This window comes from Bipolaris sorokiniana, assembly GCF_000338995.1.
Source record: "Bipolaris sorokiniana ND90Pr unplaced genomic scaffold COCSAscaffold_13, whole genome shotgun sequence".
Classification (NCBI taxonomy): Eukaryota; Fungi; Ascomycota; class Dothideomycetes; order Pleosporales; family Pleosporaceae; genus Bipolaris; species Bipolaris sorokiniana.
In genome coordinates, this window is record NW_006911907.1 from 1,311,869 (window position 1) to 1,337,952 (window position 26,084).

At 50.2% G+C, this 26,084-nt stretch overlaps 10 protein-coding genes across 10 annotated transcripts; 5 read left to right on the forward strand and 5 right to left on the reverse strand.

The window, feature by feature from the left end:
- Positions 1 to 187: 187 nt before the first annotated feature.
- Positions 188 to 3,255, forward strand: COCSADRAFT_149924 (uncharacterized protein; the record flags this gene model as incomplete). Its single annotated transcript, XM_007705345.1, has 2 exons — positions 188 to 231; positions 284 to 3,255. Exon 2 carries the CDS (start codon positions 412 to 414, stop codon positions 3,253 to 3,255), a length of 2,844 nt encoding a protein of 947 aa, XP_007703535.1. The 5' UTR covers positions 188 to 231; positions 284 to 411.
- A 1,869-nt stretch (positions 3,256 to 5,124) lies between these two features.
- COCSADRAFT_345396 (uncharacterized protein) lies at positions 5,125 to 6,122 on the forward strand. Its single transcript, XM_007705346.1, has one exon. The coding sequence runs from the start codon at positions 5,457 to 5,459 to the stop codon at positions 5,667 to 5,669; it is 213 nt and encodes a 70-aa protein (XP_007703536.1). The 5' UTR covers positions 5,125 to 5,456; the 3' UTR covers positions 5,670 to 6,122.
- Positions 6,123 to 6,683: 561 nt separating this feature from the next.
- On the reverse strand, positions 6,684 to 8,255 carry COCSADRAFT_124853 (uncharacterized protein). The gene is made up of 8 exons (XM_007705347.1): positions 8,038 to 8,255; positions 7,937 to 7,982; positions 7,790 to 7,874; positions 7,706 to 7,735; positions 7,502 to 7,590; positions 7,424 to 7,451; positions 7,163 to 7,343; positions 6,684 to 7,109 (listed from the first exon to the last, which is right to left on the reverse strand). Exons 1-8 carry the CDS (start codon positions 8,237 to 8,239, stop codon positions 6,976 to 6,978), a joined length of 795 nt encoding a protein of 264 aa, XP_007703537.1. The 5' UTR covers positions 8,240 to 8,255; the 3' UTR covers positions 6,684 to 6,975.
- A 1,558-nt stretch (positions 8,256 to 9,813) lies between these two features.
- On the forward strand, positions 9,814 to 13,231 carry COCSADRAFT_29506 (uncharacterized protein; the record flags this gene model as incomplete). The annotated part of the gene is made up of 8 exons (XM_007704853.1): positions 9,814 to 10,381; positions 10,432 to 10,566; positions 10,615 to 10,697; positions 10,755 to 10,858; positions 10,911 to 11,195; positions 11,246 to 11,381; positions 11,425 to 12,111; positions 12,176 to 13,231. The coding sequence occupies 8 exons, from the start codon at positions 9,814 to 9,816 to the stop codon at positions 13,229 to 13,231; spliced, it is 3,054 nt and encodes a 1,017-aa protein (XP_007703043.1).
- Positions 13,232 to 15,571: 2,340 nt separating this feature from the next.
- On the reverse strand, positions 15,572 to 16,795 carry COCSADRAFT_39915 (glycosyltransferase family 2 protein). The gene is made up of 2 exons (XM_007704948.1): positions 16,612 to 16,795; positions 15,572 to 16,548 (listed from the first exon to the last, which is right to left on the reverse strand). The coding sequence occupies exons 1-2, from the start codon at positions 16,719 to 16,721 to the stop codon at positions 15,927 to 15,929; spliced, it is 732 nt and encodes a 243-aa protein (XP_007703138.1). The 5' UTR covers positions 16,722 to 16,795; the 3' UTR covers positions 15,572 to 15,926.
- Positions 16,796 to 16,897: 102 nt separating this feature from the next.
- COCSADRAFT_240698 (uncharacterized protein) lies at positions 16,898 to 18,156 on the forward strand. The gene has a single exon (XM_007705348.1). The coding sequence runs from the start codon at positions 16,979 to 16,981 to the stop codon at positions 17,903 to 17,905; it is 927 nt and encodes a 308-aa protein (XP_007703538.1). The 5' UTR covers positions 16,898 to 16,978; the 3' UTR covers positions 17,906 to 18,156.
- A 250-nt stretch (positions 18,157 to 18,406) lies between these two features.
- Positions 18,407 to 20,198, reverse strand: COCSADRAFT_97096 (uncharacterized protein; the record flags this gene model as incomplete). Its single annotated transcript, XM_007705349.1, has 3 exons — positions 18,407 to 18,739; positions 18,803 to 19,116; positions 19,166 to 20,198. 3 exons carry the CDS (start codon positions 20,196 to 20,198, stop codon positions 18,407 to 18,409), a joined length of 1,680 nt encoding a protein of 559 aa, XP_007703539.1.
- A 236-nt stretch (positions 20,199 to 20,434) lies between these two features.
- COCSADRAFT_39917 (uncharacterized protein) lies at positions 20,435 to 23,023 on the reverse strand. The gene has a single exon (XM_007704949.1). The coding sequence runs from the start codon at positions 22,962 to 22,964 to the stop codon at positions 20,853 to 20,855; it is 2,112 nt and encodes a 703-aa protein (XP_007703139.1). The 5' UTR covers positions 22,965 to 23,023; the 3' UTR covers positions 20,435 to 20,852.
- A 126-nt stretch (positions 23,024 to 23,149) lies between these two features.
- On the forward strand, positions 23,150 to 24,443 carry COCSADRAFT_149940 (uncharacterized protein). Its single transcript, XM_007705350.1, has 2 exons — positions 23,150 to 23,304; positions 23,369 to 24,443. Exons 1-2 carry the CDS (start codon positions 23,189 to 23,191, stop codon positions 24,414 to 24,416), a joined length of 1,164 nt encoding a protein of 387 aa, XP_007703540.1. The 5' UTR covers positions 23,150 to 23,188; the 3' UTR covers positions 24,417 to 24,443.
- On the reverse strand, positions 24,411 to 26,022 carry COCSADRAFT_149941 (uncharacterized protein). The gene has a single exon (XM_007705351.1). The coding sequence runs from the start codon at positions 25,574 to 25,576 to the stop codon at positions 24,512 to 24,514; it is 1,065 nt and encodes a 354-aa protein (XP_007703541.1). The 5' UTR covers positions 25,577 to 26,022; the 3' UTR covers positions 24,411 to 24,511.
- Positions 26,023 to 26,084: the final 62 nt, after the last annotated feature.

Here is a 26,084-nt window from a genome sequence, read left to right on the forward strand (position 1 = left end):
GCGGAGACGAATGCTGCCAGTCTTCGTACCCACATCTGAATACTAATGAAGGCGACTGCTGTGTTGGCACAACTGGAAAGGGTCCAAATGAAGACGGCTCCTGCTGTTCTGAACCTTCCAACATTGAGCTGCAGTTCCGAAAGCGTCCCAACTGCTGCGAGTGGAGATCTTTGCCTTGCTGCGATTCCTCCTGTATCGACCGACTTGCTCTCCGCAAGTGTACCGTTGAGTGTAAATCTCCATTCCATGCTCTAATTTCGCTACTGACGTCTGCATTCTACAGCTAACGGAACACCCCATCGACCCTCGGATTGCGATGGGGGAAAGGACGGCAAGCCGTGTCGGCAACACGTCCGCGGAGCCTACGAGCAGTATCAGTCCGAACTGGAGGCGCTAGGCTGTATCTGCCGTATGTCGCTCGCTCTTGGTCAGGATTCTTGCTGTATGCCGCCGCGACGATCTTCTTTGGAGAGTGATCAGACTAACTCTCGTGCTTCAATCACGTTTTGTGCATCTGCCAGCTTCCACTGTGCGCCTAAGGCGGACGCATGTGGATCTACTGCAAAGCCGCGCTCCAGATCTAGTAAGGGATGCCCTACGGTCAACGCTACCTCCTGTGCCGATGCTTGCTGTGGTACCACAAAACCTTCAATGACCACTAATCTCACGGGATCCGCCGACGCCTGTTGTGATGACAAGAAATCTTTCCCTGCAGTGTGCGGCACTGCCTGCTGCAGCGAAAAAGAGGTAGTGACCCAAAAAAGAGAAATCAGACCCGACCCAACGCTGAATGTCGACCTAGAAATTGGCTTTTCTGGAATGGAGCGTGTGATCCTCAGCATCTCAGGCATGACTTGCACTGGATGCGAGACCAAATTATCCCGTACATTGGCAACACTTCCCGCAATCACAAACTTGAAGACTAGCCTGGTTCTTTCGCGGGCGGAGTTCGACCTCGATACCGGCACTACCTCTGTTGTCGATGCAATTAAGCATCTTGAGAGGACGACCGAGTTTAAGTGCGAGCGCGTCACTAATCAAGGCTCCAGCCTCGATCTCGTTTGTTGTGGTGATCCAGCCGATGTTGTTAAAGGCGATTGGCCAGGCGGTGTCATTGATGTGAAGATGGTGGACAAGAAGACCATTCGTGTCAACTTTGACGCGAAGACCATCGGCTCACGAGATCTCGTCGAAAAAGGCTGGCCCTACCGTCTGCAACTCGCTCCGCCTCGCACCGATCCCACCCTAGACGCCAGTGCTAGACATGTCCGCAAGGTCGGATATATGACCTTATTATCCATTATCCTGACCATTCCCGTTCTGGTACTGGCGTGGGCTCCACTTCCAAACAAAGAAAAGTGGAAGATCCTGTTCAGTTCCATTTCCCTTGCTCTCGCTACCATCATCCAAGTTGTGGTTGCTGGGCCTTTCTATCCGAAAGCGCTGAAGGCATTGATCTTCTCAAGAGTAATTGAGATGGATTTGCTTATCGTTTTGAGTACGAGCGCGGCATACATCTTCTCAGTCGTGGCGTTCGGCTATCTTGTTGCGCACAAGCCACTGTCCAGCCGCGAATTCTTTGAAACTAGCACATTGCTAGTTACGCTCATCATGATTGGTCGCTATGTTGCTGCGTTGGCACGGCAGAAGGCTGTCGAATCCATTTCAATCCGCTCGTTGCAAACCTCGACCGCTATCATCATGGACAAGGATGGTTTTGAGAAGGAAATGGATGCCAGACTACTTCAGTATGGCGATGTTTTTAAAGTATCTCCAGACTATAGAATTCCGACTGATGGAACCGTCATCTCTGGCTCTTCTGAGATTGATGAGTCTATGCTGACTGGAGAATCAAGGCCTATCGAAAAGTTCAAGGGTTCATCTGTCGTTGCTGGATCTATCAATGGATCAGGAGTACTAACCGTTCGGCTCACCCGAATTCCTGGTGACAACACCATCAGTACGATTGCCGGAATGGTCGACGAAGCAAAGCTATCGAAGCCGAAAATCCAGGAGATTGCTGACAAAGTGGCAGCCTACTTTGTTCCTGTTGTTGTCTCCATAACAGTCGTTGTATTCTGCACCTGGTTCGCTATTGGCATCACCATTCAGGACAAATCCGGATCTGAGACTGTTATTCAAGCCATCACATATGCTATCACGGTACTGATCGTGTCTTGCCCTTGCGCTATTGGTCTTGCTGTTCCCATGGTAATTGTCGTTGCAACTGGTGTTGCCGCTGAGAGAGGCGTTATTTTCAAATCTGCCAATGCTATCGAAGTCGCGTACAAGACCGCTCATGTTGTTTTCGACAAAACCGGGACGCTAACTCAGGGCAAGCTTACTGTCACTCAAGAAGAGTACCCCAGCACTTCTCCCAGTACAAAAGCTCTGCTATTGGGTCTGATCGGGGACAACAAACATCCGGTTTCCATTGCAGTTGCAAGTCACCTTAAAACAAAAGGTGTCATAGCCACAACAGTATCCGACCCTCAGAACATAGTCGGCAAAGGTATCGAAGGTGCTTTTGCAGGTCGCACTCTCCGTGCAGGTAATTCTCGATGGCTCGGCTTTTCGGACGACCCAATTGTTCATTCCATAACATCCCAGGGCTATACTGCCTTTTGCTTTGCAGTGGACGGCTCTCTCGCTGCCGTGTTCGGCCTTGAAGATTCTCTGCGTGAGGATACTCTCTCTACCATCACCGAGCTGCAGCAACACCAGATAACGGTTCATGTCCTCTCCGGTGATGATGATGGTGCTGTCCGAGCGGTCGCATCTCAACTGCAGATTCCTGATTCCAATGTGCGATCCCGCTGCACTCCGACAGATAAGCAATCTTACATCAAGGACCTCCTCGCCACATCCGACCCACGAGGATCGAAAAAGAAAGCGAGAAGACCCGTTGTCATGTTCTGTGGCGATGGAACCAACGACGCTGTCGCTCTTGCCCAGGCCACCATCGGCGTACATATGAACGAAGGCACCGACGTCGCTAAATCTGCCGCAGATATTGTTCTCATGCGACCGAGTCTGTCCGGCATTCTCATCGCCATAACTGTCAGCCGAAAATCAATCCATCGGATCGCTTTCAACTTTGGCTGGAGTTTTGTGTACAATATGTTTGCTATCCTGCTTGCTTCCGGTGCCTTTGTGCATGTCCATATTCCGCCAGAGTATGCAGGGCTGGGTGAGCTGGTTAGCGTTTGCCCAGTGATTGCGGCAGGCGTTCTGTTGAAGTGGGCAAGTATTTAGACAATATATCTTTTACATACTGCTAGCAATTCTACATGATCCATAATTAGCTGCCACCTCAAGGTCTTGTTGTCTACCATCCCTACATTCAATTTGTCATGTTATGGAAATGATGGCTCAAATCCACTTACTCCAACTCCTCATCGTTCGCTGTTTCTTTTCTCTTTAAGTTTCTTTTTCTTAGTCACTATATAGGATCAACTCCTAAAATATCTCTGACTCGTGAATTCAACATAGCTTCAGGGTGGTCATTAGCTCGATAAGATACATATCGGCTATCCAGTAGGGTCCACAAGTTGATCGCAAATATGTTAAGTCTCCTAGAAGATGATGCGATATGTTTTGCACATGAGGCTGGCTAAGCGATTCACGGTTTTGTTGTGCGCTCCTACACTATTCGGACGAGTTAAAGGAAGTGATGCATACAAAATTATACCCCTAGCAATGTCGGCACTTTTGCTAGAGAGACCTTCTATCCTCGGCAAGGGCACTAGCTCAAAGCTACAGTTCATAGTGAAAATGCAACTAACTAGGCAAGAGAGAACATGTTGTTTGTTCTATTTCGACCTTTAAAGCACTGTTACTCCTCACATACATCCGAACTCAATCTATTTTATATTAGGTAACTAATTTGATAGAACTAAAACATCTAACTATGTAGAAGATTCATTTAAGTGTCTGAGCTTTTTCTTAACTCACACAATCATAACACCTCTGTAAGTAGTGTTCACATTCTGCAGTCGGCCCTTCCAAGATAAGCCTGATACTAACCAATGTCTGCTCGTCACTATACAATTTCCATTTGCACAACTTCCAATTCAACGGCTAAGTCACGGCATTACAACACGGTACTGAGGCAATTATTGCAGTTTTAGCAGTATATTAAGACTGGTCTAGAGCGCTCATAGACAAGTAATCTAACCAGCCTGAAGAATCTCTACTCTCATACAGTAGGTCCTTGCAAAGTATTTTCTTGTTGTACCTCATTCCGGCAGGTTGGCACGTGGCCTGCTATTCTTTTCCAAGAAAAACAATTAACACATGATACGCGCAAACAGATACAGACAAGTCAAATCATACGTTAAGTCCACGCTAGGATGGTCTAGGTCTTCATATTTCCTAAGCTAGCGCCTCGGTACTCAATGGGCACTAAAATCTCACTCACTTCAGCCATGGGTAAGAGCAGCTAAAGTAGCCAGAAATACTTATAAACGAAGCTAGACTTTCCTTCGATTGTTTTGTATTATAGCCTTACATCTCCTCACTGGTTACTAAAAATAGGGAAATTTAAGCAAAGCGCCAATTAGTTGATGCGCCTTGCTTGCGACACCAGTTTACCAAACATCAAATGTCACAGTTATCATTGAGAATTTGTAATCGTAGTCTGTATGGACAGCAAGACACGCCGATTATGCGTGGAGTTTATACTAGGCTGTTCTTTATACTATCGTTGTTCGCAAACAGTAGTCTCCAACCTTACTACGAGGGACGCTTATTGAATATTACAGAACCGTCTACGGAGGTGCCTTTCAAAAGTATTGTCTGCCAAGAATAATCTATCCGAAGTACGGCCGCCTTAGCCGAGGCTTGTCTCTCCCCTCTATGTACTCATTGCCACCTTGTAGCTCAATTATCTTTTGAATATGTACAAGAATTCGCTCAATCCAGGCTTAGATCTTAAGTTGCGAGAGATCTCTCCAGCAGTTCTGCCAGATTCTGACTGCCTCAGCCCTTAACTGTGGAGCTCCTTTCTTCGTAGTCTCTCTCTTCATATAGAACTAGCATAGCTTAATACAGTTACAGTCTGGCGAGTTACTACACCAGAGTAGTCTCTCGACATCGTGCAGGCGATAGATCACACTTTGATAGTGGTGGGCGTGGCTAGGTGCCTTATCCTCCATTACAACAGTCTGAGGTCTATCTTAGAGGCATTTTTTAGCGAAAGGAATCAGCTTTGGGATTAGAACACAGGTCTGATATCTCCACCAGTCTATGCCACCTCCAGACGTGCGCACCAGCTTGCCTGTCTTCTCTGTCCATCTCCATTGAGGCTTCCTGCCACGCTTATTACGTAGCCCTATCCTCCTCATGGACTCTGACAGCTCCCATTCCTCTCTCTATAGAGGCTTAAGCTCAGCGTTCAGTTACTCAATCCAACGAGCAGCATCCTCTTTCTCTGCCTTTGTCTCTAGCTAGTAGACATGGCATGGACCCTTCTTATCGTACGAGAAGCAGCCCCAGAACATAAACTTAGAGTATCCCTTCCACCTCTCACGGATACAGCTCTTAACTACTCTCTCATCTGCCTTTCTCCAGACTCTATAGCCCCCACGTCGGTGGTTAATTACTACCGACGTCTCGTCTGTCCAGATAACATTCTTCCAGTCCTCCAACGTCCAGTCCTTATACTCTAATGCCTACTTAAGACGAGCACTCCTCATCTCCTGTGTCAACCCAGGCTTCCTCGTTAGCTTGGTCTTCCTGTATCCTGCTGCTCTTAATACCCTCTAGACGGTAGAGGCAGAGATCTCGACTCCTTGGAGACTGAGCCCACTAGCAAGGTCAGCACAGCTCTTCTCTCGTCCATATCTATCGTGTCGTACTTGTTGAAATATCTGCTCCTTCACCTCCTCTGCCTGCTTAGTAGGTCTACCAGTCTTTGGAGCATCCTAAACGTGGTGTGGAAGGATCTTAATAGGAAGTTCGTTTGGCTCAAAGCCTGCAGCAATAGCTCTACTATAGATACGATCGACAGTACGAGGATTAACACCAGTTAGCGCAGCAACTTGTGACGTATTCTTGCCAATAGGAGGTGACTTTAGCGCGATTACTAAGGTACGGGTATATATATCAGTATAAGGAGCCATAGTAAGAAGATAACTACGTAGTGGCAGGTAGGCTGATCAAACAGCTCCTCAGCTCGAAGGTGGGAGTTGCGCCAAGAAGAGTTGCGCCGAATCGCCGAGATTAGCGTCAGACAATACTTTTGAAAGGCACCTCCGTACATCTTCGCGAACAGCTTAGGTAGCCTAGTTTTTGGGAAAATCAGTGTAAATCAATTCACTATACCATGCTTCTTGAAGCACAGCACAGCGGTCGTCACTGTGCAGGAACACTAGGTTGATCCTGGGAAGCGCTTCTGCTATACGCCGCTAGTGCAACAAACCACGATAAACGCCGGTTTGACAACGGCAGGATGGCTCGAGGCTCTGGTTCTATCTTTATTGTACCTCGTGTACACATCGTATGTTGTACTCTTCGTATATTACGGCGTTGCCAGTTTGATGATAATATTGAACTGGCTTCGGCTCCGGGAGACGGGCCAAGACAGATCTAAGCATCAACTCAACTCGCTACCAAACCATGTCCCGACGGACACATCCGCAGCTGGCTAGAGCAGTCAGACGTCTTGCGCGTAATTCAGCAAGGGTGCATTGTGAAATCTTGGTATCGAATGTTGCAGTCTGCAGCCTAAAATACAAAACCTTGGCAACGAGCCGGAAGGAATAACACAGCTACTTATCACTGCCAAGCCAGTCTCATGGTACCTGTCAAAGCGCTTAACACCCCCGCATATAATTTGTCCGCGTGGCGGGGCTCAGATAAACACCTTAATTTATGGCGCGGACGTGTTATCACAAAAAGCCTAGTCCGACTAGAAGGCCCGAATCGGGAGTTCCAACAGACGATTTGCTCCGAGCTTTCCATTGCCCCTGCCATTTAACGGTGTTGGACACTTGCTTTTCGTTTCTCCTTGAAAGCCGCAACACCTTCGCGACAATCCTCAAGTGAGAAGCTGCTGTAGTACAATGCACGCTCAATCTCTAACCCCGCCTTCAAGGTTGTCGTCTCCGCTGCTTTCTGTCAACTTGCTAGCCTGGGATAAGGGCGTGCAAACAATTCTCACCTGCTAGAACAGCTTGTTTAGCTAGCCCAATCGCTGGCGCTGAAAACGACGCAATAGTCCGTGCCATTGCTGTCGCCACCTCCAATACATCTTCTCCGTTGGGGACAGCCCTATTCACAACGCCTAGACGTTCCATCTCCGTTGCCGAGGTGGTTGCACCAGTTAATATAAGTTCCATCGCCTAATGAGTTAATACGAATGCTGCTCAACAGAAGGAAAATGCTAGCATAATATTGCCCAGCGTACAGATCGGGAACATACCTTCTGCTTTCCAATGGTCTTGGTGAGCCTGAATGAGGTCAATACATGTCAGCCAGAAGACGTCATCCGCTCTCTTACCTTTGCGTGCCACCTGCTCCCGGTATCGTGCCCAGGGTAATCTCTGGGAAACCAAATCGCGCATCTGCTGTTGCGTAAACCATGTCACACTGCACGTCATTAGCGCCCGCTCCAAAGCACACAACTCCAACAGTAAGCAATTACTCATAATCGCTACCAAGCCAATCATGGATTGGTGGAATGCATGGGTTCATCCATACTTACCATAAGTGCGAGTTCAAAGCCACCGCCTAACTGGTACGGGTTGTCAGCATGCCTGTTAGGTGACATGGGGGACGATTGGCTCACTGCAAAACCCCTCACAGCTGCCAGAATAGGCTTCCGAAAACTTGAGAACGCTTCATTCAGGTCTTTGAGCCATCCCACACAGGTTCTGCCAACGGCATGATATGTCAACGGAAGCTCCCATTCCGCTCTATACTTGGATATACGTACGCCTCAGCTGTCGTAAGCTTCGCCAGTTCAGTTAGATCTGCGCCAGCTGATCGTCGTGTCAACACCCACGCATCTCTCTATAAGGACCGATCTCAACATACCACAGAATGGGCCAGAGCTGGTCAAGACGGTAGCGAATATCGTGGGGTTGCGATCAATTTGACGCAAAGCCGTGATCAGCTCATCGATCAAAGCCTGGCATAGTGCGTTCCTTTTTTTCGGTCTATTCAGTTCTAGAATGGCGATTCCATCATCCTTGATGGACACAATGAGACTCGGCGATTCTGCGTTCGAGAGGCTCATGGCTTCTAGTTTGTTCGGTCGTTGATGTGAATTTCGGATTCGTTTAGCAAAATGTGGCGCTTGTTCTGTACTCGTGTTTTTTTTTAAACCGTTGAGGCGATAAGAGATTTTCCAAATAGTCAAGAATCCTTCTTCCTTATATTATTGGGCTATCATAGTTCACAGAGTTGGATTTATACAAAACACTGGGGTTCTTTGAGAGAGCATAATCAGGAAGATCAAACTTAACTAAGGCGCAAAATTACAGTGAAATTGACTTCTAGTCCCCACGTGGTCCAACCCGGCTCCACCTCTATAGGTGCCAGGCTTGGTACTGCATAAATCCTCCAACCCACAGCTGTGTGGGCGTAGCCGTATGCACTACCCGTTTTTTTAGGTACTTGGCTGGTTTCATATACCACGCGGCTAGTTTCATCTATTACCCACACTAAAAAAACATTTCTTCTGCATGATTCGTCCCAAGGCCAACCCCTGCTAACCAACTCCATATTTACAATTCAACCTGATGTGGTTTCTACCGCCGCTCTCCGCCCCTGGACCCCCACCCCCTTTATTTACGAGGGTTCTGGGAGTAGCAAGTCCGTTCATGCTTCGGCACCACGCGATTGTCCGGCCAGCAAAACCGAGGCAATCGCTGAACATGCCATCTCACGATCAGACCGGATCGGATCTGACCGGACAGATGGTACTGTACGGTATAATATCCATGCTTCGTAGACCCGGTAAAGAAACACTCACTAACGCGCTGACAGATCGAGCGTTCGTAATTAGGGGCAGGGTTATAAAAGCCCTAGCAACTGGTTGCAGGGTGCAGCCGCACATGGCCTCGCTTAGACCCCATTGCAGGTACGTACCCCGCTTGACGTAAGTAGGTACTAGGTTACCCCTGTAACATTTCGGCTGTCACATCCTAACCGGAAGGTAACCTTAGCTTCGGGACCTCCTCACGGAGTAAAACAAGGACTGCCTAAGGAACACGCATCTGTAAATTGCCACCTGGATAACGGCTGAAGCTGCCTCTGGGAATATCCAGTCATGTCACTCAAACCGTGCCATTGCAGTGGCTCAGAGCATTATGCACACGCAATCCGTCCTTGTGAAGGTTGTTTTAGTGGCCCCGCATCGGTTTCGTTTTGTGTTTGGCGTCCTGCTTGTAGACTCTTTTCTACTTTGAGCTATCAATCCGTAGGCTCCTAACTTTTTCTTGACATTGTACCGGCGTATAGCACGAATTTGCCCAGGTGCATGTCGTCCGAGAACATTCGCCTGATATTAACTGTCCAAGACATTTTCATAGTGTGTCGATAAAACACCCCAGAAACTTCAGTGCAGCCCTCACCTGGCAATTTACGGTGAAATTTTGCGTCACATAGCATGATCACATGGAAATCCCTTGTGGATCCAAGGTATTGCCACCCATAGGTGTATACGAGTAGGATCTGGCTCCGATTTTACTTGCCGTGTTTGAGACATCCCCTCCCTTTAATACAAAAGGAAGGGCTCTGGCAACGACTTGAAGGTTTCAATAGCATGAGAACTCTATACCCTTCTACTTTAATTTCTTAATTCTCAACATGAAGACGAACAATTGCTTTCAGGCATTGTCATGCCTCCCTGAGGAGGATCGCAGACGGATATCCAGCTTTGGTCAAGGACCAACTGTCCCAGTTCCACATTCCGTGGTGCATGAGGCATTCGAAAAAATCGCTGAAACTCATCCACATACCGTTGCCGCGACCTTTGCTGGTAATTCACTTACGTACCAGCAGTTGGATGAAGCAGCAAACCAGCTCGCCAATCGTCTCATCCATGCCGGATTGAAACCAAAGCAACGAGTGTGTCTCGTTGTGCAACGCTCATTTGAGATGCTCATTGGTATCTTTGCGATTCTGAAAGCAGGATGTCAATATGTACCAGTTGATGGTGGAGTGGCATCAGAGGTTGCACTGACACACATACTTTCCGACTCTGGTGCAGCTTTCATTCTATGCCTTCCCAAATTCTTCGAAAGAACAAAAAAGGTCGCCAAACGAGATGCAGTAATTGTCGCTTTGGAAGCGAACGTTGGTGCCTCTTTTCCTTCGACACGCCCATCAGTCCCAGTTTCCTGCCATGATGGTGCATATGCGATATACACATCCGGTAAGTTAACTCACTATACAGATGAACTATTACTTATCAACCCTGTATAGGCAGTACTGGTACACCGAAAGGTGTCGATGTTGCGCATTCCAATGTCACAAACGCTTTGTTGTTAAACCCAGCACGACTTGACATTACCGTGGGGTCCAAAGTTGCCCAAGTACTTAACATCGCCTTCGACATGGGTAAGCTCCATTGGAAATTTCGAAGAAAATTACCTAACAAGTGACCAGGAGCCTGGGAAATACTGGCATGTCTTATGAATGGTGGTACCTTGTACCTGCGGGGATCAGATTGGACAGCCACACTCCGTGAGGTAAGCGTTTCCATTTAGCCACCAAATCTGACCAATCACGTACTAACCGAGCTACAGGTCGATACACTTATTTCCACCCCATCCATCCTGTCAAAGTACCGTCGACAGTCTTTTCCAAACATTAAATATGTCGTGACAGGTGGTGAGCCTTGCCCAAAAGCGTGAGTTATTTCCCTTCGAAGCTATCTGTGAACGATTTTAACAGTTAGTTAGACTGGCTGATGAGTGGGCGGAAAACGCATGCTTCTACAACATTTGTGGGCCAACAGAGATCACAATTCTAAACTCAGCACATCGCCATACCCCAGGCCAATTTTTGTCCATTGGAAAGCCCTTGCCCAACACAACATGTTACCTTCTCGATGCAGATGAGCAACCGGTTCCTGTGGGGCAAAAGGGAACCATGTGGGTTGGTGGAGCTGGTGTGACTCGAGGCTATATCAATTTGCCTGAACTTACTGCTCGTCGTTATAAACATGACAAATTCGTCAACGATGGGTACGTCTCATGGAATATCATTCGTATTATGTTGGACTTACACAGCGCAGGTCAAGAATGTTTAACACCGGTGATATCGCACGGTGGAGGGAGGATGGTTCACTTGATATGCTCGGCCGTGAAGATGACCAAGTAAAGATCAAGGGCTTCCGTGTCGAACTTGACGGAATCACAGCCGTCGTCGAGGTAAATAGCCTTTATTCTGTATATCTTATGAGGTTACTAACAGAATCAGTCGTTCCAAAACGTAAGACGAGGTGCAGCAATGCTCGTTGATAACGCACTCTGTGCTTTTTATGCAACAGAGGGTTCGGTTGACGAAGAAGCTCTCAAGAGTTTCACCCAGAAACATCTACCTTATTACTCTGTCCCAGAGAAATGGGTCAAGGTCGACTCCATACCACTTACAAATAACGGAAAAGTCGATCGAAAAGTGCTGAGAGAACTGGTTTCTGCCCAGTCTAGCCACACACCTACGAACGAGAAGTCTACAGAAACTCTCAAGCCGAACTTGGTCAGCGTCAATGTGGAGACGTACTCTTTCGGTGGATCTTCCACTGCATCTTTCAAGGATCCAGAGAAGATGGCTGTCATCATCACTAGCGGCGATTCGGAGCGAAGCAGCTCTGCAGAGGATCTGACTGAAAAACTACCAGAAACCCTGCCACCGAAGAACAGTTACCACGGTCTACGCTGGGTTCGTCATCGCGGGCTTATTCTTTACCGCCGCTTTCTGTCTGTCGTTATACTTGCGAACATTGGGGTGGCTGTGTTTCTCTTGCACCGCAGGATTGGAGAAAACAAGGACATTCTCTCCAATTTGTCCCTAGCCACAGCTGCCAATCTCGTCGTCGCAGTCCTCATGCGCTCAGAGCCAGTCGTCAACCTTCTTTTTACCATCTTTTGCTCTGTTCCGGTAAGTAACCACTGTATTTTATGCAAACATGACATGATGACTGACTGGAAATCTCAATCTGCAGACCTTCTTTCCTCTCGCTATACGACGCCACTGCGCTAGAATCTTCCACATTGGCGGCATTCACAGCGGATGTGCAATGGCCGCCATGATGTGGCATTTCATATTCACCATAGACAGTACCGTAGATCTGGCAAAGCCGACATACATGCGTCGAATCTCGGTGGCTCCGGTCGTCGTATCGTGGCTTGCGCTTCTCCTTTTGCTCATCATTGGATCGACTTCGCACCCAACCTTCCGCGCCAAATACCACAATGCATGGGAGATGACCCATCGATTCGGTGGTTGGACTTGTCTCGCATTGCTCTGGACGCTCACATTCCTCGCAACCAAGGACCTTAATCCCGAGCTGCCCATAGCAACCGCCTATTTGCGCTCTCCAGGTATATGGCTTCTCTCCGTCGCGACAGCAGCTATCATCTTCCCATGGTTACACCTACGTAAAGTACCCGTCCGCTCTGAGGTTCTCTCCAATCATGCCATCCGGCTTTGGTTCGATTACACGACTCCTGTGGTCGGTACTGCTGTTAGACTTGCAGAACGGCCCTTGATCGATTGGCATGGCTTTGCAACCATTACCAATCCTGAGGGAAACGGATTCTCACTTATTGTGAGCCGCGCAGGTGACTTCACAGGCCGCACAATTGAGCGCGCACCAACCCATATCTACGTTCGTGGTATCCCGACTTGCGGTGTTCTACGCATAGCCACACTCTTCAAGTCAGTCGTCCTTGTCGCAACAGGATCAGGTATCGGACCATGCCTGGCTGTCATTCTCGCTCAAAAAGTACCCTGTCGCATTCTGTGGACTGCGCCAAACCCTGAACAGACGTTCGGTCAAAAGATTGTGGATAGCGTCAAAGCTACAGATTCACAAGCAATCATCTGGAATACGAGAACACAAGGAAAGCCCAACATGTCCCTGATAGCGTACCAGCTATGGAAAGAGAGTGGAGCGGAAGCTGTTTGTGTGATCAGCAACAAGAAGTTCACCACCAAGATTGTTTACGACATGGAAGCTAGAGGCATTCCAGCTTATGGTGCTATTTTCGACTCATAGATGGGGTTTCTTTTTGTTTATAATTTCTTGGATATATTGGGTTATGGGTTTTGGGATCGTTTCTAGCGCAAGGACAACTGGGAAAAAGGGTTCATCAGTGTTGGTTTTTTAAAAGGCGTCTAACTTTGCATTTATACAGCTTCGAGTGGGATAGCTGCTGTTTTGATTTTTTTTTGTCCATTTCCTCATCAATCAATAACGTATTTTTCACAAAAACCAGCGAAGCCTGAGTTACAAAGACGTCGAACTATATGCAGGTCATACTGACGATATTCAATAGCACTACTACCGATCGCTAGACAAGTTCATTATCAAAACTTTCAATTACGTTTCCCCACTCAACATCTTTCAAAAGAGTCTGATACATTCAGCCGTGTTAGTTTTATGGATCAAATAGCCGAGGGTAGTTTATCAAGACGATATTAACTGTGTGAGGGTAGGGAGTAATGGACGATGTGGGAAAAGTTAGCGTAGAGAACCCGTTTTGCTTCAGCGCGAGCTTCACTACAGGCCAATAGTTTGTCGCCAAGCAGATTTCTGTAATGGGATGATCTACTACGCCATCCTAACATGCTTCAAGAATAGGTCGTATCAAGTTGGAAGACGACGGAGATCCAAGGTGGGTCATGGGAGACTACATCCTCTACTTGAACAGGGGTGCATGAACTATGCTGTGACTTTATAAGCTTTTGCGGCTCTGCCCCACTACGATGCAACTTATCTGTAAATCCTCCAGTCTGATATCCCTGCCTCAGATCATATGGCTGAATGTTTGAATGTGCACCGTTCCGCGGAGTCGATCCATGTCGCGACCCACTTATGCAATCACTACCTTTTAGGATACGCCCCGGTAACACTAGTTAACACTTCTCCTAGTCTTCCGCGGTTGTAAATATGACTCACCTCGCCAGGTGGTAAAGTACTTTTGGAAGAATTTGTCGCTGGTCATAACGACAACCCAGCCTAGGCAGACATCTAGCGTCTGTCATTCAAACTGTTTTGTAACGGGTAGTTAGTTATTGCAAAACCTTAACTGTTAGTTAGACTGCATGCTGACATAACCACTACTATGGTCTTTGTGCACTCGATGAGAATCACTGAAAACAAAAATCTAGCTCGCAGTACGAACTTTGTCTACTAGGACATCAGTGTACTAACAGCATGGGGATACCCACTCGTACTGTTAACCTACCCCATTATCATACTCCATAATCCTCATCCCAGACCCCCTGCCTTCTTGCACCGTACTATCGCGTCCCCGATTTCTAGTGGGTCTGAACTTTACACCTCGGTTGCCAGCATCTCCCCGATATTGGGAAGCCATAAACACTCATTCATCGCTTCACAACCTTGTCATTTCGTCCAAATCAGGGTCGACCATTAATTCAAACAGGTATCTGGATACCTCCATTATGTGAAAAGAACAAAGCCGCTCGTTTTCCACTCTTCACTAAACCCGCTTATGGAAAGGTCTCTGAAATTAGCATGTCTGAGTCTGTGAAGCCTCCGAGCCCTGCGTCACGGGTCGAACTCTGAACACTCACAGCGACGAAAACTACTGCTTCACTTTCATGTCACTCTGCAGCTGAGACTTGAGGTGCCCTGCAAAGAGTGTCTTATTCGGGTATATGTAAACCACTTAGCCTCTCAACACCAGCGCTATGAATCCACCACCACACTACCTGATCCTTTCACTACAATCTCTGTACTTTACAATCCACCTCGTTTTACTTTTCCTACCCTCATTACACCAAACATCTCCCAACATCTTAGTATCCCAACTACCCGCGAACCAGCTCATCAAATGGCGCAAGACAACCTCCTTCGCCACATTTTCAAGCGCAGCCCCCTTTCCCTCAAGTACCGGAAAAGCACACGCAGTACTCCTGTCAGCAACAACAAACCTGACAAGTCTCTCATTCTCGAAAACCCTCGCTACTCACGCGAACCACCATCATGGCGTGATGAAGAAATATCAGACACCAATGGCACTCGCAGAATCCACAGAAACCGACACACCTCGTGTGACTCGTGTTCCACCACCACTTCCGCCACATCATCAACTACCTTCAACTCCTCCAGCTCAAGCTCAACAGATACATCGTTACTCCTGCATCCATGGATTCCTCGCCCCATTTCTCCGCTAGCAATCAGCACGCGCGACCTCTTCCACGCCGTGGTGCAAGAAGCCGTCGCTGCCACAGCTTTGCACATGAACACTTTGGACACGGCGCTGGGAATGCTGGAGACGATGCAGGGACTCAGTGCGACGGTTGATGTCTTGAGGGGAGAGATGCAAGAGAAGAGAAAGGCGTGCGAGGTAGTGAGGAAAGAGATGTTGCAGTTTGGCGAGGTGGTTCGGGCGTTGGGGCTTGTAGAGTGATTGACGGGAGTGGAGTATGAGCATGGTTGTTTTCTACGAAGGAATTCGAGTTGGTTTTGTAGATTGATGTGAGATCGGATCCAAAAGGTTTTGTTTGCATGCTTGAGAATGGGAGAAGGCTCGCAGTCGCTGTACAAGATGAAGTCTAGGGCGATGAGAAAATTATCATTTAAAAGTTTATATCAAGACACACAAAGAAAAGAAAGATTCAAGGGTAGTGTCATATCTCTCACCCAGTCCAATCCAGTCCAGCCTAGGATATCTTGAGACCCATCCTACGTTACTCAATGCCAATCAACCTTTCCCTGCCCTCTAGACCTTCAACCACAGATTCAACACACCCTTGGCATACTCTACAATCTCATCGCCACCAAGTTTGCTCTCGCCGTAAAGACGATCAACAAACGAGATTGGAACCTCGCCAACCGTGCATCCCATAGCCTTTGCACGTACCATCATCTCCATCTGGAACGTATATCCTTTGCTCTCTGTGCTCCGGATAACCTTTTGCAGAACCTCCTTCTTGTACAGCCTGAAGGAGCCCGTGAGATCGCTCACGCCGGGCCTGAGGACAGTATCCGCGAACAGATTCGCACCCCTGCTAACAAACTTGCGCTTCAGGTCCCAGCCGTAGACGCCGCCGTTGCCCGCATACCGCGTTCCGGTAACAATGTCGTAGTTCTTCGTCTTTTGGAGCGCAATCATGGGCGCGATGAACTTGGGGTGGTGGGAGAAATCCGCGTCCATGATGATGACGAAGTTGCCGGTTGCGAATTGTAGGCCGTGAACGTAGGCCGTGCCGAGACCCAATTTGCCTGCGCGTGCGCGGATCTGGATGCGTTCGGGGGAGTAGACTTTTTGGAGCTGGGCGGCGACTTCTTGGGTGCCGTCTGGAGAGCCGTCGTCGACAATGATAAGTTCCCAATCGAGGTTGCTGCGAGACAGGGTTAGTAAGAACGAGGGGTGTGAGGAATGAGGGGGAATGGTAGCGACGTACTTCTCAGTGAATGTCTTGTTGAGCAGCCATGTTATAATAGGGAGGTTGCGTCGCTCATTGTATGTGGGCAAAAGTATGGAGTACTTGTTCTTGTTCGCCTCGGGTGCCATGGTGAAGGTGCTGTATTGCGAATTGGGGGAACGAGCGACTGGAGTTGAGCGTTGTGATTGTTCGAAGTTGAGGGATGATCGCCGAGGTGATCGTGTCCGCATTGCAGTGCAACGCGAGGGAGGACCCTGACCTAACCCGTTTAGTCTATGTCCTCACTCCACGACCGCACTACAAAGTCTGGATCACCAGTCTTGCATGCTTACCAAGATTAGAAAACTAGCTTTTGTACAGCGAGTTTATTCAATTGATTTTTATCATGCTGCCCTCTAAACGAAAGAACCTTCTCCTCTGCCTCGATGCCTTCGACACACTCTTCACCCCTAGTACTCCTATCCCAACCGCCTACGCACAAGCAGCATCTCGTCACGGGATCCAAATTCCCTCTACCCAAAGCCTAGCGTCAAGCTTCAAATCTTCATTCAAAAACACGTCTCAAAAACACCCAAACTACGGCAAATCCACCGTAGGTCTCAGCCCCGAAAAATGGTGGAAAACCATTTTACAGGACACTTTTGCCCCATTCCTGCAACAAGGCCAGACAGTTTCAGAGGAACTCACCAGCGAACTCCTTGAACACTACTCGTCAAACAAGGGATACAAAATATTCGACGATGTCAACCCTTTGTTTAGCATGTTGCGCAATGCAAAACAACAGCGCTCATCGTCGTGGCCATGGGACACGACTATTGTGGGCATAATCACCAACTCCGATGATCGCATTCAATCCATCTTGTCCTCGTTTGGCTTGGACATAGCATCTCGCCGGTACAACAACAATAACAACAACAACGGTGGCAGCGGAGGAGAAGTAAATACGATTTCACGGGATCAAGACATTGACTTTGTACTCCTGTCCTACGACACCAGCGTCGAAAAACCGCACCCTGTGATTTTCTCCCTCGCAGAAGAAATGCTCAGCGATGTGTTATCAAGCAGAGTTGGTGCTCAGGGAACAGGTCTACAAGCAAGTGACTTTGAAAAACTACATGTAGGGGATGATCTGGATAAGGATTATCTAGGTGCAAAAGAAGCGGGATGGGGTGCACTGTTGCTGCGGCGCGATCAGGGGTCAGGCAAAGGTATACAGAATATCGAGGTGGAGGGAGAAAATGGAGACAAGAAACGTGTAGAGGCAATTGGTAGCCTGTTGGATATTGCTGGATGGCAACCTAGTAGTACATAACGTATATCCCCAAAAATGTGAAAAAAATATATATTCGGATACATGAAGTGTAATTCAAAGCACTCACCCAAAACCAAAAAAAATATATCAGTGTTGTCATCACGTCGATTTCTCATACTCATTTCATCTACCGTTACTAATGCCGTCATACATCTGTCTTCGCTAAGAAGCTGAGGCATCAAAACATAAGAAACAAAAAGCCCATTCCTCGTGTACAAGTGTTTAGCCACCAATCCATAAAAGAAGAAAAATATTTCCCACCAAATAGAACTGGGTATTCAAACATCCCAACCACCATAGGCCCGCGTCTCATTTTGGATTTTCCTGGTCCGAAATGATGGATGAAATGGATGCTCGACCGGTATCCATTTGGGGAGTTCGTAATGTCGCGTGGCTTCAAAACGTCACGGCGTAAAACGCAAACAGGTCAGAGACAAAATATGATAACAAGTCATTGCACCGCCCAAATGCATGCTGGGACGTCGAATGTTTCCCCAATGTCTACAACTCTTCGTCTTCTTCCATCTTGGATTCAATAGTAGGAATGTTGCCATCAGAGTTCCCTCGCTCTTTCTGGGCGCCCATTAACGCTTGGCCAAGGCTCTTGCGGACGGTCTCATCAAATCCCGGTAATGAGGCGCGTTGCTTCTTAAAGGGCGATGCGAGGGGGTTCGAGGAGTTAGTTTCTGACGAGTTTGCAGGTGCAGAAGTCGAGGCATCGTTTGAAGATGAAGCATCGGGCGCTGGTGTGCCAGATAGAGGAGATCCGGAAGCGTCTGAAATTGAGGCACCAGCGGGACGGCCCACCGGCTCGGCCGAGTGTTGACGTTTGAGCTGTGCAGTGTCAGCATCGCGCACCACATGTTGAACTAGCCAACATACCTTGATCTTGCGTACACCCTCTGCAAGTTCGCCCTGTTTCAAAGCGTCTTCTGGCGACAGTAAGCCCTTGTCAATGACATCTTTGTCGTCATCCATATCTTCCAGCTTGACGTCGTCTTCGTCATCTGCGTCACTGTCCATAGCGTCTTGGTTCTTTTTCTTAGATTTTGGGGATGTTTCCCGGTAGCCGCCAAAGTTCTTTGTTCCAGCATCTGCGTTGAGGGGCTTAAGGCTGCCAAAGTCGAGTGTTCCTGACTTTCGCTTGGCGGCTGGCGAAGTGACCTTTGGCGGCTCCTTGCTGGTCAGAATTCCCATCTTGCGCAACTGGCCTGTTTGGGGTTAGTATATTCACTCTTGTCTATAAATTTTGCAACTCACGCTCTCCGCGGTATAAGAAGGTGAAGACGGCGTAGGGCTTGTCCGGAGGATCTATGCCAGTCACAGTCTGGGTGCTGATGGACTTGGGATCCAATGTCTTTGGCTTCGCAAAACTTGTAGTGTGGTCGACATCGTCACCCTCTCCGCCGTTCTGTTCGTCGTCGTCGTGTGCGTCGAATTGCGGCGAGTACTCGCCACGCTTGATCTCTCCGGACGCTAAAACACGAAACAAGGCAACCTTGATTTGTCCTGCGGCCTCGGGCATAGGGGGCTCGTCTTCCGAATCGGAGTCGGTGGTGAAGAATTCGTCGTTGCCAGAGAGTGTTTCGACAGGCGCGTCCTGGCTTTCGCTGTAGCGCAGCACACCGTTGGTGGAGGGCTTCTTGTCTTCTTCATCGCTACTGTTCACGACTTCTCTCCGCTTCGCCCGTTTCTTCTCCAGGCGTTGCTTTCTCCGCTCGATCTTTGCAGCCACATCTTTATCCTTGCCTTCGAGATCAAGGCCATTGAGCCATCGCTCGAGTCCGACCTCGCGGAAGAGAAACTCGCGTTCGGCAAGTCCCCCACCTTCCGACTCTGGTACGCTGACCCACCGTGAATTGACCCACGTCTCCTCGCCGCGGCGCAGCAGAGTCGCAACCTCCTCCTTTGCCCTTCCGTCAAAGTAGATATATGCGGCGATGGTCTCATTTGGCGAGGTGGTGAGGGGTTTGTACGGGGCTATCGTGGGACTGTACTTGCCCCGCTCACCAGTTTGCCCGGGCAGGCCACCCACAATCTTGGGCTTGGGGTTGGGTTCTTCGGGCGTGGGCTTTGGGGTCGAGTACGGGACGTGCAGACCTGGGGTGAGCAGAGTGATGGAGATTGCAAAAGACGACTGCTCGGGCTTGGTGGCGCCGGGGGGGATCTTTGCTGGGGGCACGGGGATATACGATGTGATACGGTGGTACTTTGATTGCTTCTGGATGGAATACTCGGGCAGCGGGTTGGAGTCGGCGTGTATCGAGACCGCCAGGCCCAAAAAGGTCGGCATGGTGGGCAGCGGGCGTGTGGGGAGGAGGGGGGAGCAGCGAGGGCTGCGGGAGAGAGAGTACAAGTGGTGGTGGTGGAGGACTGGGCGGCGTGAAGCTGCGGAGATGGCAGCGGAAGAGCGCTGGTCTTGGCAGAGAATGAATGGAGGGAGAAAATATCCCTGCGGACGTAAGCCGCTGCCGGAGGGGCACACTGCGCGAGTAAGTAGGCGAAAAGGGCGGCGAGGCGGTGTGAGGTAGCAACTCCAAGTGTCTGTGTTGTTGGTTTAGGCGGAGAGCTTCCGTAGCGGGCGGTCCCACCATGTTCACGGCGCTCCACGGGTGCCCCCTTGGGCCAATCACGTTGCCACTGCCAGCTATCTGGAAAACGCCATCAAATTCACGCGCCTCCACGACATATTTGTGCGATCACCATATGTTCACCCAGGATATCGAATCAGGGGGCATGCTGAACGGCGATCCAGGGTGGGGTTCGTCGTGCTAGCGGCATGGCGCCTATGTTGCTTCTGCAGGCCCGCTACACTCCAAGTACATCATCACTACCACAGCCCTCACGGTACAGATTGTTCCTCTATATACACGCACAGTCAATTCAACACCCTGCAAGACCCCATGGACAGCTGTCTCAGGCTATCCCCAAGTCTCCCCTCCTCTCCTCACTCGTCCTCATCCAGCGCAAACATGTCCTCCGCCCTCGGCCGCAACCGGCGAGCCCTTGCTACCGCCGTCTCCCCAGGAATCACGTCGGCCTCAGGTTGTGCAAGGGCGGGCTCAACCGCGTCTGTAGCCACGGGCACTTCTTCTGCCTCCATGCCCGATGCTTGATCCATGTCGCCCTCGGCACCATCGTTGCGTGTCTCGTCATCAACATGCATCTTCTCATCCTCGTCTCCATCTTCACCGCCAGTGCTAACCGCTTTGCGGACTACATTGCTCTTCCGTTTCCTCCTCTCTGCTAATCGCCTTGCCTGCTCCTCCTCCTCTTTCTGCCTCTCACGCGCGTTAAACGCCTCGTCAAAATGACTCAGTGTCGACTCGTCGAACAAATGCTCGTCCTGCCAGACCTTGAGAATGACATTGACTTCATCCCGGTAGCTTCTCTCAGTCATCCGACCCATCTCTAGTTGCGAAGGTAGCTGCTCAAGATGTTCAAACACTTTGCGGCTCACAAGATCTGTAGCTATCGCAAGACGATATTTGTACGACACTCCAGACTCTTTTGCAGTGACAAGAAGTACATCTGAAATAATGCGTAAAGCATTCAGCGTCACCTGTCGGGTATCAGGCCGGCGAAGGTCATCTTTTGTGTCTGTATCGGCCGGTCTGTTCCTCGGATTGGTATCAGTGAGCTGAAATGGGCGTATGATGTTTGAAACAAGAATGTGCACCACTTCGTCCATGCCCTGTCCAGCGTGTTCGACTGCAAAGTTTGAAATGGCAGCAATGTCATCGGCAACAATGCTACCAGGCGGAAGGGACGTGAGCAACCATAGCAGCATGGCTCTTGACCGAGGACTCATGATGCCGTATCCATTATCAACCCGTCCAGGATAATTATCCCCAACTGGAAGAGGCTTGTACTGTGGCTTCTCCTTCTCGTCTTCATCATCACTATCCATCATGTCATCTTCTGAATCAAATGCGCCCAAGTGGTCGGCAAACTCGTCGGCAAGGGGATCTATAGGCCCGCGCCAGTCACCCTGGCGCTCGAATATCTCTGGATTCGGACTGTCACAAACAATCTGGTGTAAGCGCCATCGGTAATAGCGGTTCACAGGATGCTTTTGGTCATAGAGCCAAGCGAAGCGTTCTTCTTCTTGTATTTGCGCATCGTTCATCAATGCAGCCTCGAATTCCACACCGCCTAGTATCACACCCTCTATAGTCTGGTGCACTAGTCTTAGCGTCGCAATGTCCGGGGGCTGGTTGGCGGTGACAATGAGTTGCTCGGTGTCTTCGCGAGGTCTATCTCTCCCACCGCCACCACCTAGGTCGGGGGGTGGTGCAAAACCCTTTGGGATCTCAGGCGCCTGCCATCGAGCGCCAAATGGCTCTGTGCGCTGTGCTGTATCCGCCGAGCGGCCGCCCAGATATCTGTCCAAGTGTAGATAGTAACCCTTGCCTAGATACTTCTTGTCGTTGAGTTTGTTCATAGCATCGTCCAAGTCGCGCGCACTTGCATCCTTGTCGAATATGACCTTCATTGTTGCAGACGGCCGGCCTTTGGGTGACGGGCCCTGCGGTGGTATCTTCTCGACTCGTGTAATTTTCAGTGATGGGAAATCGGCAAAGAGTTCTTCTACCCGGCGTGGATCAATGGCAGGCGGGAGGTTCGATGCTTTTGCTACGACGGTCGTAAACACATTCTCGGTCGGCTTTGGGCCATCCAGCGCAGCAGGGCCGGTAGGTGCCGACACACCAAATCGCGACGGAATTTGTTGTGCAGAACGTCCCGGGGTGACTCCAGGCCTTGGGTAGCCGTCGAGAGGCTCAGCGTCGAGTGTACCAGGGCCGCTTTTCATGGTCCGCTGTCTGCCCGTAAAGTGCCTTTTACTTCCAGTTGGAACGAATACATTGTCGGCCTCCTGGTCGCGCTCCGACTCACCCAGTACGCTTTTCTCACCCCCATGCTCTGCCTCGAAATCTGCCATGACCTTGTCCAGCGCATTCTTCTCTTCCCGTGCCTTTGCTTCTTCATCTTCTTTGGCCTTGGAATTCAATTGCGCCTTATTGGCTTTAGAGCCGCCGAGAGAGAACTTGAAAGCCATGTTTGGGGTTCAACTGAGATTGCGTAGGGTTGGTGCGACATGGGGTGTCGAGGGGTGAGTGTACAAGTGTCAAGGTTGAGCTTGCGACATGACCATGAGAGATGCAAACTAGCGCGTCCATCCCGACAGCCGGTAGCTTTCAAGATCCCGGACTGCCATCCCACAACGTCATGCCCATCGCAACACAGACAAGCAGGACAGACTTGTAGAGCAAAGCGCCCGCCATGGCTTCTGCACAGGATATCCCTGTTCTCCTTCGCTTCCTCAACCAAGAGGCCAAAGTCCCTCTCAAGCAGGCTATCGGCAAGGTGCCTGATCTGCAAGCGGCGAGTCTCAACACGTAAGCACGTGACAACGTAACACCGCGTTTCAATCCCCCACTAACGCCAAACGCACGGTACCAGCGCTTTAGACATATCTAAAGCCGATTTCGCAACGCTCAAGAACATTTTTGGGGACGAGAAAGCAGCGCGGCAATGTCTCAATGCGGCAAAACGAGTGTCCAAGAAACGGACGGCTGCAGATCAAGATAGCGCTACAGCGGCATCTGCGCCGTCGCCAGTCAAGAAGGCGAAGGCGAAAGCGACGTTTGGCCAGCCACTGAGTGGTGCGGAGCTCGAGGCGGAGCTTGCACTGCCGGAAGCAGAGATGAACGAAGAGGTGTTGAAGGCGACAGTTTTATACACCAATCGCGCGCCTTTATTGCTTGCATTTGCTGTTACATTGGTAAAGTACACGATGCCTGAGCAGCCGATCTCGAGTAGGCTGAGTCTCGCCCAAGCAGTCACATCTATGAATAGCAAGACGAAAGCTGTGCATGTTGGGCTGGACAAGTGGCGGCCTGCGGAAGAAGAAGGGTGGGGTGAGGGACAGCCGGTTATACGCATCATGACGCGCGAGATACGGGTCATGAAGCGGTGGGGGTACGAGTGGGAGGACGAAGGCTACGGGACCCAGCGAACAGCCAAGTCTTTGTCCGATATATCAGTTGAGGAAAGAGCGAAGGAGACTGCGCTATGGGCTGTCGATCTAGAGGCGTTGAAGCAGGCCAACCAGCCGGGTAGTTTGACGCACTCCAAGAGTGGACAGGGAATCCTGCCGATTTACTCGGCGCAAAAACCTAGGTCATATCTTCTGCAAGCGTTTGAGAAGATACCAGAAGATGGGGTCAAGCAAGAAGGCGATGCGCCGACGAAAGCAAAGGCGAAGGCGAAGAAAAGTGCGGATGCTACGAGAGCGGAAAAGAAACGGAACCTGGGTTTGCTGCTAGGGGCACTAGAACTATTGCATCGGTCTTGGGCAAGCATACTGAGCAAAGAAGACCTAGACAAACGTGCTTGGGGATGGTACGTCCATGTTCGACCCGAGGTGGCTCAAGGGACTGCGGGTTGGGGAGCGAAGGGCAATGTGAAGCTATCAGATATTCTGGACTTGCGAAGACCAAGTAAATAGCAGAACAAGGACATATGCTGAAGGGCGACGATTGATATCAAGATGTATTCGATCTAATGCTTTATTTGGGGGTATCCAGATCACTCGCTAAACTACTACAATTTGAACTCGGCGTTGGTGAGTTCCCAGCCGACACAGCCAGTGCCTTCTTTCCGACTAGCGAGCTTTTCAGCCAGGGCCAGTTTTTTGTCGCGATTCCGCTCTGTACAAAGCTCAAAGACGGTGCTAAGGTTCAAGATTAGGGAATGGAATGGAGGACTGGTGTCAACTAAGTCGTTCAGTATGTTCTTTGCATCCGAGATACGTCCAGTGTAGAGCAGACACACGGCCAGGTTTTGGGCCGCCATAGCGTCATCTGGGAACTGTTCCCGAAGAGCCTGTAGCGATGTTACGGCAGCCTGGTAATCAGAGTTTGCAAGCTCGATAAGAGCGCTGAGAGTGCCGTCGATGAGCTCATCTGGGGAAGCTTCCGAGGCTCGGGCCAGACAGCGACGGGCTGCCTGCACATGGCCCACGCGCAACCAGACCAGCGTCTCCATGAGGGCGATTTCTCTCGTCTGCTCCTCGTCGGCTGCCAGCGTGGATAGGTGCCGGCCAGCTCCCTCGAGGTCGCCCATTTCCACCAAGACATTTGCAACACGGATACCACAGTCTCGCAATCGCGACCTCCATAGCTGCTTTTCAGACTCTGGGCCCCTGACGATGTTTTCTCTGCATTCGTGCGCAAGCTCGTAATAACCCATAATGCCCTTGCGCCACTCGCCATAGCCCAGGGCAGCCAGTCGGACGACCAAGAGTCGCAGCTCCCAAGGTACAAGATGAGCATTTGTGAGGGGGTGTCGGTAGAAGGCACTGGCCAAATCACCCAGGACCTTGGACTCCTGGGCAGCGAGGGCATGCTCCTGCAGCAGACAGAGACATGCTAGACGCACATGGACAAGATGGAAGAGGGTATCGTGGTCGCCTGGGGCAGCGGAGACAAGGTTGCGGGCTGCAGCAATGGCGGCAAGGCGATAGTGGCCCGAGTAGAGGAGCGAGTCTATGGGCGACGAGACAGGAGGGGCGTTGGGAGCGCTGAGGAAGGGCGGCGGGACGTTTGTGACAGGCAGGGCGTGATAGGCCTGGGGGTCTTGCATGAAGCTGAAGTCCTTGGAGGGCATGTCGTCAATGGCGCGGGCCAGGGGTACATTGTGCTGCTGCTGCTGCTGCTGCAGAGCGGGCTGCGGGGCAGGATCGGGTCGTGTTGGAGGGGCGGCCAGGGGGCTGTATTGCCGTGTAAGCACGAGGTCGTCGTGGGAGCTTCTTCACACGGCAATGGGCGCAGGAGAGGGCATACTCGTCGATGGTCACGTCTTCGGCGTCAAGCGGGCCCTTTGTCGAGCGGCGGACAATGCCTTGACGACGTTCATGGCCCGACGCCGCCCGCCCGTGGCCTCGTCGCGCGGGGGCCTGCATGGCATGGAGGAGCGACGGGCAGGAGGGCGTGTATGTATGTACTTATGTATACTATATGGAACCGTCTAGGGCTAGTAGGCACATACGCCGGACGATTAGCCGGGGTCTTGTCTTGGTCTTTGTCTTGGTGGAGGTGGAGGTGGAAGTGAGCAGAGTGCCGTTAGCAGACGCGGCTCCGATGTTCGGCAGCAGGCGCTGTAACTGCGGGGACGG

Coding starts and splice junctions, on each gene's coding strand:
- COCSADRAFT_149940 (XM_007705350.1), top strand. CDS start 23,189: ATGGCTTCTGCACAGGATATCCCTGTTCTCCTTCGCTTCCTCAACCAA. Junction 23,305..23,368: donor CAAGCGGCGAGTCTCAACAC/GTAAGCACGTGA, acceptor GCACGGTACCAG/CGCTTTAGACATATCTAAAG.
- COCSADRAFT_345396 (XM_007705346.1), top strand. CDS start 5,457: ATGGCATGGACCCTTCTTATCGTACGAGAAGCAGCCCCAGAACATAAA.
- COCSADRAFT_240698 (XM_007705348.1), top strand. CDS start 16,979: ATGCTGCCCTCTAAACGAAAGAACCTTCTCCTCTGCCTCGATGCCTTC.
- COCSADRAFT_149941 (XM_007705351.1), bottom strand. CDS start 25,576: ATGCCCTCCAAGGACTTCAGCTTCATGCAAGACCCCCAGGCCTATCAC.
- COCSADRAFT_39915 (XM_007704948.1), bottom strand. CDS start 16,721: ATGGCACCCGAGGCGAACAAGAACAAGTACTCCATACTTTTGCCCACA. Junction 16,549..16,611: donor AACAAGACATTCACTGAGAA/GTACGTCGCTAC, acceptor CCTGTCTCGCAG/CAACCTCGATTGGGAACTTA.
- COCSADRAFT_39917 (XM_007704949.1), bottom strand. CDS start 22,964: ATGGCTTTCAAGTTCTCTCTCGGCGGCTCTAAAGCCAATAAGGCGCAA.
- COCSADRAFT_124853 (XM_007705347.1), bottom strand. CDS start 8,239: ATGAGCCTCTCGAACGCAGAATCGCCGAGTCTCATTGTGTCCATCAAG. Junction 7,736..7,789: donor CAGCTGTGAGGGGTTTTGCA/GTGAGCCAATCG, acceptor AACCCGTACCAG/TTAGGCGGTGGCTTTGAACT. Junction 7,110..7,162: donor TAAACAAGCTGTTCTAGCAG/GTGAGAATTGTT, acceptor GACAGAAAGCAG/CGGAGACGACAACCTTGAAG.